This window comes from Scyliorhinus canicula, chromosome 12 (assembly GCF_902713615.1).
Source record: "Scyliorhinus canicula chromosome 12, sScyCan1.1, whole genome shotgun sequence".
Classification (NCBI taxonomy): Eukaryota; Metazoa; Chordata; class Chondrichthyes; order Carcharhiniformes; family Scyliorhinidae; genus Scyliorhinus; species Scyliorhinus canicula.
The window spans coordinates 22,943,043-22,955,274 of NC_052157.1; the positions used below are offsets into that span (position 1 = coordinate 22,943,043).

Sequence of the window (12,232 nt, forward strand, 5' to 3'; positions counted from 1 at the left end):
AAAGGACTCCCAGGGGCTGGTTTAGCACACTGGGCTAAATCGCTGGCTTTTAAAGCATACCAAGGCAGGCCAGCAGCACGGTTCAATTCCCGTAGCAGCCTCCCCGAACAGGCGCCGGAATGTGGCAACTAGGGGCTTTTCACAGTAACTTCATTGAAGCCTACTCGTGACAATAAGCGATTTTCATTTCATTTCAGGTCCCTTTGTGATTCTGATTTCCTAAGCATTTTCCCATTTAGAAGATAGTCTATGTCTAAATTCCTCCTTCCAAAGTGCATAACCTCACACTTTTCCACATTGTATTTCATTTGCCACTTCATTGCCCACTCTCCTAGCTTGTCCAAATCCTTCTGAAGCCCTCTTGCTTCCTGAATATTACCTGTCCCTCGACAGGTCTTTGTATCCTCTGCAAACCTAGCAACAGTGCCTTCAGCTCCTTCTTCCTGATAACTAATGTATATTGTAAAAAGTTGTTGTCCCAGCACAGACCCCGAGGCACACTACTAGTCACCGGCTGCCATCCTGAAAAAGACCCCCTTATCCCAACTCTGCCTTCTGCCAGTCAGCCAATCGTCTATCCATGCCAGGATCTTACCCTTAATACCATGGGTTCTTAACTTATTTAACAGTCTCCTATGCGGCACCTTGTCAAAGGCCGTCTGGAAATCTAAATAAATCAGTCCACTGGTTCTCCTTTGTCTAACTTGCTTGTTACCTCCTCAGAACTCTAACTGATTTGTCATACATGACCTTTCTTTGACAAAGCCGTGCTGACTCTGTCCTATTTGAAAAATGAAAAAAATGAAAATCGCTTATTGTCACAAGTAGGCTTCAAATTAAGTTACTGTGAAAAGCCCCTAATCGCCACATTCCAGCGCCTGTTCGGGGAGGCTGATACGGGAACCATTACATAGAACATAAAGTACAGAAGGAGGCCATTCGGCCCATCGAGTCTGCACCGACCCACTGAAGCCCTCAATTCCACCCTATCCCTGTAACCCAATAACCCCATCTAACCTTTTAGGTCACTAAGGGCAATTTATCATGGCCAATCCACCTAACCTGCATGTCTTTGGCGAAAGAGAAAATGCTGGAAAATCGCAGCAGGTCTAGCAGCATCTGTAGGGAGAGAAAAGAGCTAACGTTTCGAGTCCAATGACTCTTTGTCAAAGCTAACAGACAGAGAAAGTGGGAAATATTTATACTGTGAAGTGAGAATGAAAGATGAGTCATAGCCACAGAAACCCATGGAAACTGGGTGCTAATGGCCACAGAAACCAAGGGGAAAGAGTGCTAGTGGCAGTCCCCAGAGAGAACAAAAGATGTGAAAGGTCAAACAGCAGGGAAACTAACATTAGAGGATGAACTGCAGATGTAGGGGAAGGGGGAAGCAAAGAGTAGAAAGGTGGATAAGATTGTGGGCGGATGGGAATTGCATCTCTTCCAATTTAGTCGACTGCGTTAGCTGCTCCCAATGTGGTCGTCTCTATATCGGAGAGACCAAATGTAGACTGGGTGATCGCTTTGCTGAGCATCTTCGGTCTGTGCGCATTCAGGACCCTGACCTTCCTGTTGCTTGCCATTTTAATAAAAGACCCTGCTCCCATGCCCACATGTCTGTTCTCGGCCTGCTGCAAGGTTCCAGTGAAGCTCAACGCAAACTGGAGGAACAACATCTCATCTTCCGGTTAGGCACGCCTTCCGACCTGAACATCGAATTCAACAACTTAAGATGATCAGCTCTACCCCACCTTGACCCATTTGTTTTCATCCCATTTCATTTTAACTGTCTTATACCATTTCTTTCTTTCTTAATATATATTATATTTCCCCCTCCCCAATCTTATCTATCTTTCCTTCACCTTTCTCCTCTTTGCTTCCCCTTCCCCCACATCTACAGTTCACCCTCTGATGTTAGTTTCCCTGCTGTTTGACCTTTCACATCTTTTGTTCTCTCTGGGGACTGCCATGAGCACTCTTTCCTTTTGGTTTCTGTGGCTATTAGCACCCGGTTTCCCTGGGTTTCTGTGGCTATGACTCATCTTTCATTCTCACTCCACAGTATAAATATTTCCCGTTTTCTCTGTCTGTTAGCTTTGACAAAGAGTCATTGGATTCTAAATGTCTCCCTACAGATGCTGCCAGACCTGCTGAGATTTTCCAGGATTCTTTCTTCCATTTCAGATTCCAGCATCCGCAGTAATTCGCTTTTATCTGCACGTCTTTAGACTGTGGGAGGAAACCGGAGCACCCGGAGGAATCCCACACAGACACAGGGAGAACGTGCAGACTCCGCACAGACAGTGACGCAGCGGGGAATCGAACTTGGCACCCTGGCGCTGTGAAGCCACAGTGCTATCCACTTGTGCTACCGTGCTGCCCATTTACGGATGTAAATATTTTTACCTCCTCTAGGCAGAGGATAAGGTTCATTATGGATGTAAATATTTTTACCTCCTCTTGGTAGAGGATAATTTTCAAATCATGTAGAAACATGTAATATATGTTAACTAAAAATATTCAATTCTCTTTACATTTTAGGTTGCTTTTTCATCCCGGATCCCTGTTGCTTTTCCTACTGGTGATGCTAACTCACTTAGCAGAAATATCATGATGTATGCATCTACTTTTAAAAATGTGAAGAACTTTCCGGATAATGATCCAAATATCAATGTGATGACCCATTGTGCGAGTAGCTCAAAATTAAATATCATCACCCCAGCAGTTATGATGATTTCAAAACACATTGATGGATCACTAAATCAGTGGGCAGTAACATTTGCTGAAGAATCTGCTTTCACCACAGTTCTAATCGTGTCACACAAGTTTAGATATTGCGGACATCGTTTCCATCTAAATGACTTGGCTTGTCATTCAGTGTTACCATTGTTGTTGACATCTTCACATCACAATGCACTAATGACTCCTGAAACTGAATTTGTTGAAAAGGAAAAGCTTATTGTAGAAACTGTGAAGTCGTTAAAAGGGCCAACTTCTCAGCAGGTTAAAAATGCGGCTACACGAACATTTCATGACCCTAATGCCATCTACAGTGAACTGATACTTTGGCGTATGGATCCAATCGGACCGTTGTCATACTCTGGTGGAGTTTCAGAGCTGGCACGTATCAATTCCTTACATACTTCTGCTTTTTCGAATGTGGCCTGGCTTCCAACATTGATCCCAAGCTATTGCCTTGGTGGGTTTGTTTAAAATCAGTTTTTATGCAGTTTAAAGTATTTAGTAAGAAGCATTGATTGGGGACATGCTAGTTGGAAATTAACTGAATCTTTTAACATGCTGCTATTGTTTCAAACTATTTTCCTAGTTATCATGTTTTCCTAATTGAGCATCATAATTTTCACTTGTCTTCGGTAAGATACATAATCTATCATGGATAATTGGAAATATTCTTGCCCGTTTCAGAGTCTGTTTTACTCCCCACATCCCTGATCTATCTTCTTTTTCCATAATGTGTGTATTCATCAGAATCACACCAGTGAGGCGAGGGTAACTGTCCCCGTCATCCAGGCAACCTTTGACCGAATGTGACATCAAGTAGCCCTATTAAAACTGAAGTCAGTGGAAATCTCTCCATTGGTTGGAGTCATATCTAGCACAAAGGAAAGATTGTTGTGGTTGTTGGAGATCATTCATCTCAGCCATGGGACATCACAGCAGGAATTCTTCAGGGTAATGTCTGAGGCCCAGCCATCTTCAGTTGAATCATCAATGACCTTCAATTCATCATGAGGTCAGAAGTAGCGCGCCTGATGGAAGAAATAGATTATCATAGAATTTACAGTGCAGAAGGAGGCCAGTCGGCCCATCGAATCTGCACCGGCTCTTGGAAAGAACACCCTTCCCGAGGTCACCACCTCCACCCTATCCCCATAACCCAGTAACCCCACCCAACACTAAGGGCAATTTTGGACACTAAGAGCAATTTATCATGGCCAATCCACCTAACCTGCACATATTTGCACTGTGGGAGGAAACCCACGCAGACCCGGGAGGATGTGAATGAAATGAAAATGAAAATTGCTTATTATCACAAGTGGCTTCAAATGAAGTTACTGTGAAAAGCCCCTAGTCACCACATCCCGGCGCCTGTTCGGGGAGGCTGTTACGGGAATTGAACCGTGCTGCTGGTCTGCCTTGGTCTGCTTTCAAAGCCAGCGATTTAGCCCTGTGCTAAACAGCCCCTTCATATATATCAAGAGAGAGTGACCTAGGTAGGAGGGTTCTTTAATTTTACTGCTCACTTTCCCGAGGCAGCGGAAGGTGTAGACAGAGTCAATGGGTGGAAGGCGAGTTCACGTGATGCACTGGGCTGTGTTTACGACTTTCTGTAGTTTCTTACAGTCTTCAGCCAATAGCAGGCTGTGATGCAGCCACATAGGATGTTTTCTATGGTGTATCTGCAAAAATTGGTAAGAGTCAATGTGGACATGCCGCATTTCCTTAGTTGCCTGAGGACGGATAGGCGCTGTTGTGCTTTCTTGGTCATAGCGTCGACAGGGGTGGACCAGGACAGATTGTTAGTGATGTGCACATCTAGGAATTTGAAGCCTTCAACCATGGCTTAAGTAGGGTGCTTTTTCCAAGGGCAGCTACAGACTCGATGGGCTGAATGGCCTCCTTCTGCACTGTAAATTCTATGTTTGCGGATGATTGCACAACTTTCAGCACTTCAGGATTCCTCAGATACTGAAGCAGTCTGTGTCCATTTGCAGCAAGAACTTGACAACATGCAGGTTTGAGCTGATAAGTACCAAGTTACATTCTTGCCACACAAGTGTCAGTCCATAAACAAGAGGGTATCTAACCATCTCCCACAACATTCAATGGCAGTACGATGGCTGAAGCCCCTACTATTGACATCCTGGAGCTTACCATTGACCAGAAACTGAACTAGACCTGCCATCTTAAATACTGTGGCTAAAAGAGCAAGTCAGAGGCTGGGAATTCGACAGAGAGTAACTCACTTCCTGGGCAGGATTCTCCGACCCTCCGGAGGCAGAGAATAGCCGTTTATGCTGGAAATCCGGCACTCCCGCGATTCTCCACGGACCCGCCAGTCCCGCGCGCGCAGTCGACGCGGCGTCAGTCAGGGGCCGTTGGAACAGGCCCCCGTGGCGATTCTCCCCAGTCGACCGGCCAAACTCCCGCCGACATGGTTTACATGTGGTACCACCTGGCGGGAGCTGGGACCCGCGGCCACAGTGGCAGTCCTGGTGGGGGGCGGGGAGTATCTGACTCCAGGGGGGCCTCAGCGGTGCCCAGGCCCGCGATCGGGAGCCACCGATTGGTGGGCTGTCGCGATCTGGGAGGGACCTACCTTCCTCCGTGCGGGCCCGCTGTGTGGCTCCGCCATGTCGGCGGCGCCCCCACCAAGGTGGGCCACCGCGCGCATGCGTGGACCCGCTTGCGGCCGCCGCACACATGTGCGACCGCGCGGTCTGGCTAGCAGAGCCCCGCCGGCAGCCAGATCTGCGGGACGCATGTCTGGGCTCTGTTAGCCCCCTGAAAAACAAAGAATCACCCCAGACCTTCGAGGAAAAAGTCTGGAGTGATTTTCGCCCGTTTTCCGTGTAGCAGCATCTCCCAAACTTACAAACCCTCCCATCCTTGCAAACCCTCCCATCTAGAAGGGCAAGAGCAACAAATGCATGGGACACCACCTGGAGGTTCTCTTCCAAGTCATGCAACATGCTGATTTGGAACTATATCGCTGTTCCTCAGTTCCTGGGTCAAAATCCTGGAACTCCTTTACAGCACTATGCGTGTCCCTATATCACATGGACTTCAGAAGGCAGCACACACCAACTTCTAAAGGGCAACTATGGTTGGGAAATAAATGCTGGCATCGCTAGAGTTGCTCACATCCCAGGAACGAATAAGAAAAAAACTCAGTCTGCTGCGTTAAAAGACAATAACAGTGCTTTGGCTTCTAAGCATTGACTTTTCAGAAAGTGACTATCTTGAAGCTCCAAATGATGCACAAGCTAGCCATTCTGGAAAGCACTGGCAAAAATTAAAGCTTGTGAAAAAAAGACAAGGCGGGGGGGGGGAATTTTCTGCCCCCGTTTTCGGGAGGGGTGGGAATGGTGGAGGGGTGGAGAATTGAGCGGGAGTCCCAAAATGGCATTACGCTGGTGGGATTTTTCTGCTTGACTGTCCCCGCCCCTCTGCCAATGATGTAACAGGTGATCCTGACTTCATTTAAATCTACTTGATTATGCATATCGGGCATTTATGTCTGATTGTTTCCTCCCAATGTTAGACTGTTCATTTCACATTGGTATGCACCTGGCGAACTGTGCCTGCTGGAAATGCACGGGTAAGCACAATCCCCAGCGAGGAGAGGGACATGCCCAGACAGTGCCAGGAGCAGTGTTGGAGGGGTTCTGTGGTGGAGGGCAAAGGGCCATTTCTTTTGTGGAGGGGGGTGTTCCTGTCTTTGGGGCGCCATCCTTTTTAAAAGACAAGTTGCTTGTGGAGCTGGCCCACTTAGAGCCCGCCCTGCCAACGTGACATTTTGTGATCCGCTCTATCACTTTATTTTTCAAAATGTCAAACGATATGGCACGAAAAGCCATCGGCACAGCCAGTGTGCTGAAGTCTGCCAAAGTTGGTACTTTGCGGAAAATCAGAAAATGCCACCCATTGGATGAGATTTAGTGTTTGTGGTGACAGGGGTAAAAATGCAGATGTATCTGGAACCTGCCGACTACCACATTTGATTGGGGTATGCCTTAAAGCACACAAGAAATACTATTGGAACCCGTTGATCTGCAGTTTAATTCTCCAAAATTCCAGTAGATTGAAGATTTAACCCAGGATTCGGGTTTTAACTGCCAACACATAGATTTTCCAAGTTGTCTGAAATGCTCCAGGGTCAACAAGCGGGAATTAACAGGGCTATGAAGCTGGAGAGTCTTTAAGTACAAACATATAAAAGCTGCCGCTTTGCCTGCTGCTGGCCTCCTGGCTCTAAGCTTAAGACTAGCTGGATGAATCCTGAAGGATGTAGCTGCTACACTGGGCCTGCATCAGGTGGTTAGGGAATCAACGAGGGAAAAACCTCTCACCAATGTACCTGTTGCACGTGCATTTGTCAATGACAGTATTGGTAGGCGTGACCACAGTCCTTGTAGAGACAAAGTCCCATCCTCCCAGTGAGGATGCCCTTCATTAAGTTGTTTGGCACTACTACTGTGCTCATTGGGAAAAATTTAGAACAGATCTAGCAGTACAATACTGGGCTTCCATGAGGTGCTGTGGACCATCAGCGGAAGCAAAATTCTATTCAACCGCAATCTGTAACCTGGCTTGGCATATTGTTCACATTTACCATCAAGTGGGGACTTGACCCTTACTCAATGAAGAGTGTAGGAGAGTATGACAGGAACAGCATCAGATATACCTAAAAATTAGGTGTCAACTGGTGAAGCTACACAGGAATCCTTGCATGCGAAACAGCAGAAGCAGTATGCGATAGAGCTAAGCAATCCCACAACCAACAGACCAGATCAAAGTTCCGCAGTCCTGTCGCATCCAATTGTGAACGGTGATGGACAATTAAACAACTAACAGGAAGCGGTGGCTGCACATAATCCCCATCCTCAATTACAGGGCAGCCAAGATGCAAAACCACCTTTAGGTAAAATTGGATCATTTTCTCGGCGTCCTCCTGCAGTCTCGAGCACCACTGCTGGCAATCTTTAGCCAATTCTATTCACTTCATGACTTAACAAGAAATGGTTGAAGGCACTGGATACTGCAAAAACTATGGGCCCTCTTAAATAAAATATTTAGGAAAAAAATTATGGGCCCTGACGGCATTCTGACAGAGTACTGAAGATGCATGTTCCAGAACTAGCCTCTCCACTCGCCAAGGTACTCCAGCACATTACTACTGCTGAATCCCCCACTATCAACATCCTGGGCGTTACCATTGACCAGAAATTGAATTGGACCAGCCATATAAATACAGTGGCTGAAAGAGCAGGTCAAAGGCTAGGAATCCTGCAGCGAGTTGAGTTAATAGAGAATAATTCAATAGGCGACATCTTCAATACCTAGAAGGATAAGGCCATCAGATGCAAGGAAATGCTACATGTGGGTTCCCCTCCAAGCCATATGCCATCCTGACCTGCGACTATATGACTATTCCTTTACTGTCACTGGGTCAAAATCCTGGAACTTTATAGGTGGGCCTACACCACATGGACTGCAGTGGTTTTAGGCAGTGGCTTACCACCTCTTTCTGAAGAGGAGTTGGGGATAGGCAGCAAATTCTGGCCTAGCCAGCTATGACATATCCACTGAAAGAATCCATTTTAAAGAGATAGGTCCATTAGCCTGAGTTGGATTCTAGAAATGAAAACCATGTGCTAAATAGCCCCAACCTTTCTAATTTATTAGGGGAAAATGGCTGATTCAAATATATAGTTCAAACTTCTCCTTTATAATCTTTATTATTGCCACAAGTAGGCTTATATTAATACTGTGATGAAGTTACTGTGAAAATTCCCTAGTCGCCTGTTCGAGTACGCTGAGGGAAAATTTACCTAACAGCACGTCTTTCGGAACTTCTGGAAGGAAACTGGAGCACCCGGAGGAAACCCATGCAGACATGGAGAGAATGTGCAGATTCCGCACAGGCAATGACCCAAACCAGGAATCGAACCTGGGACCCTGGCGCTGTGAAGCAACAATACTAACCACTGTGCTACCATGCCACCCTAATTACTTCATGGTTGAATGCTCATTATTTCAGGAAATCTGCACTAAACAATTTGGCTCACAATAGTCTATTGATGCAAATATTTATTGGCCATGAGCAGTCCTCTTACCTGCAGATGTGATATCTATTAAATAGTGTTTAATCTTAGATTTGTACTAGACATTTGTCATGTCATGACATTTATTACTTCAAAATCATGCCCCAGACCCAGGATCAGTGTTGCTGTCCAAAACATTTTTGAACCTCGAGAGCAAAATATATAAGGAACCTTTCAGTTGGTGTTTTTAACAAATTTATAGTTTCACAAAAATCACAGTGATTGTCTGAGTGATTTGGTAGCATAGAACAGAATTTTGTCACCTTGTAGCCTGAGTAGGTGTTGTGTTTTAATTTTGACTAATCTATTAAATTTTGTATTCAAAAGAATTTACAGTAGCTTTGAAAATGCTAGGTTAAATTTGGCTGTGCAAAGCTTGAAAATAATTACCTTTGTTTCTCTCCCTAGTTTAGTGAAAGCAATGCTATTTAAGTTTTATACACTAAGCCAAATGTCGTTCACTGTTGAATTTTCTTCAACTATACAAGAACAAGCATTATAATGTTAACTATTAAATTATATTCCTTTATTTACTATGATGACTTAAAATTAAGTTTTAATATGATACTGTGAAGTAATTATAATTGCTTATATTCCACTTCAATTTTTAGGGACCTACTGCAACTCTGCTAGTGCTTGTTTTGTCGCTTCTGATGGTCAAAATCTCAGGCTTTATCAGGCTGTGGTTGATGCTAGGAAACTTCTGGATGAGCTTTCTGATCCCGAAATTTCAGTAAGTTAATGGCTATAAAAACTAAGAACTGTTATCATTATAAAATGTTCTTAATAACTTTGAACACAAGAAAATTAACTTGCACACATGAAGGAGATTTAGACAGGGTAACAAAATACTTGGTCAAAGCGGTAGATTGTATGAAGAATTTTAAAGAGGAAGGTGAAGAAGAAGCAAAGCAGCTTACAAATGGTATTTCAGTGTTGGGCCTAGGTGGCTGAAAGTATGGCTGCCCTTTGGTGGGGCAAGGAGCGGGGAAAAGAATCAGAGGAGTGGAGAGTTTTGGGTGATGATTATGAGCTGGAGGATAATTTTGAGATAGGGATGCTCAGACCATAAGATATTTGGACACTTCTTTAAGGATATAAATTTTAAATTCAGCAATCGATGTAGGTCAGTAAGGACAGTGATGCTGCTGAATGCAATAAGGCAGGGTTTTTCAAACTCAGGGTCGTGACCCTGTGATTGTCAGGGATTGATCAGTCGCGGCATTCCCGATTGCGGGAGATTGGCTTTTAAGAATTTTGGCTGCGATTGGCCTTTCATTACAAACGATGCAGTCTTCTCGCCAGAAGCGGTGGCAGAGAGCAAGTCATGAGCGTGGCTCCATGATTTGGGCGCAAAATCACGAAGGAGAGATTCCTCCATGTGTAGCACTCAGCAAGAAAGCAACATGACTGTGTGAAGAACTGAAGGTGGGTCATTTTGTAATAAGGAAGAGAGGACCAGAGCCACAAATAGGCCAGGAACTCACAACTGAACCTGCTGGATAGAGCTTCTAAGGAGAGTCCAGGGAAGGAGAAAGGAGCACTGGTGTAAGCTGTATGCAGAGCTCGAGGGCTTCTGGTGAACACCCAACAAAGAAAAAACTGGAGAAAAAAAAGCAGCCTAAAAATAGGCTGGTTTAGCTCACAAGGCTAAATCGCTGGCTTTTAAAGCAGACCAAGCAGGCCAGCAGCACGGTTCGATTCCCGTACCAGCCTCCCCGGACAGCCGCCGGAAAGTGGCGACTAGGGGCTTTTCACAGTAACTTCATTGAAGCCTACTCGTGACAATAAGCGATTTTCATTTCATTTTCATTTCAAATAATTTATTGGGGTGTGGCTTTCTTAATTATGCCAATGTCAAGATGCAACGCCCATGTGTGTTATATGCTGGGAGGTACAGGTAAAAGTTTAAAACCCTCAAAACGTCCAAAGCATGTCAAGTTAGAGGACAAACCTCTTGATTTTTTTCAAACGATTCAGCAAGAACTTAAATCGTCAAAGGAAGTCCTTAGCAGAAATAATATAACATTGAATCACAAAGCAAGTGAGATTGTGAGAATAGAACGGGCTCACCTGTTGCATAAAGGTAAGAAAATGTGGTGGCCCATGAAGGCCAGCCCGTGTGGGTCGCGGATATCAGCTGGCCTGTGTTGCAACGGTCAACTGGTAATGGTCGTGAAGATCGGCCGGCATGGGTCCCGAAGGTTAGTCAGCAGCATGGAAGACAGGCAATGGAGTTTTAGGTCAGCTGGAGGTTATGAAGGGTAGAAAATGGGAAGGTAATGACAAGAGCTTAGAATAACCGTGACATGAATGAGCATTTCAGCAGAATATGCACTGAATATGCATTTTAATATTTTTATGCCACATATTGGGCACGATTCAACCAAAATGTTTCGAAGTGGGATAGCGAGCGGGAACTGCTGCGAGCTTCCCGACGCTCGGCCAGTAAGACCGTCACTGCAATAAAATGCTAATTGGTCCACTTAACGAGGCCTCATGAGCTTCACGCCGAAAATCATGGTCCTGCCGGCTGATTCACTGACAAGGAAAAGCAGCACTTAAATCGCTCATGCACAGCCAACCAAACTCAGCTTGCAGCCATGCTGCCGAGACAGCCAGCCCCACGATTCCCGCATGCAGACTTGGGCAGACTACTTGAAACGGTCGAGGCCAGAGGGGATGTCCAGTTCCCCTGAGGGTCTCGTGAGGGTCAGCCACAGGGCAACAGTGCCACCGGGGAGGAAGTGGCAGCGACAGTCTACTGTACTCCCTATACACACATGACTGTGTGGCAAGATTCAACTCCAATTCAATCTATAAGTTTGCAGATGATACGCCTGTGGTGGGTCATATCTCAAACAACGACGAATCAGACTACAGAAGGGAGATAGATCACTTGGTTGCATGGTGTACCGAAAAAAATCCCTCCAAATGTTGGAAAGAGCAAGGAACTGATCATCGACTCCAGAAAGCGTAACACGACATCCCCCTACATCAATGGCTCCGAAGTGGCGATGGTCGATAGCTTTAAGTTCCTGGGGGGTCACCATCACCAACAGTCTCCTGGTCCACTCACGTGATGCAACAGTCAAGAAAGCCCAACAACGTCTCTACCGTCTACGGAAGCTAAAGAAATTCGGCATGTCTGCATCGACACTCAAACTCCTACAGATGTGCGATAGAGAGCATCCTATCCGGCTGCATTACAGCCTTGTATGGCAACTGCTCGGCCCAAGATTGCAAGAAACTAGAGTATGGTGAACTCAGCCCAACGCATCACACAAGCTTTCCATCCTCCCATTGATTCTGTATACACCTCCCGCTGCCTCAGAAAGGCAGACTGCCTTGTCAGAGACCCCTCACACCCAAGCTTTGTCGTC

The 12,232-nt window shown here is 45.6% G+C and overlaps 1 protein-coding gene across 2 annotated transcripts in view; it reads left to right on the forward strand.

Moving 5' to 3' along the window:
• dmxl2 (Dmx-like 2) overlaps nt 1-12,232 on the forward strand; it is a 220,418-nt gene that overhangs the window by 82,863 nt on the left and 125,323 nt on the right. For both annotated transcript variants that reach the window (XM_038813520.1, XM_038813521.1), the window contains exons 12-13: nt 2,542-3,199; nt 9,461-9,582. In XM_038813520.1, the coding sequence (XP_038669448.1) occupies nt 2,542-3,199; nt 9,461-9,582 (780 nt within the window). The remainder of the gene's footprint in view (nt 1-2,541; nt 3,200-9,460; nt 9,583-12,232) is intronic.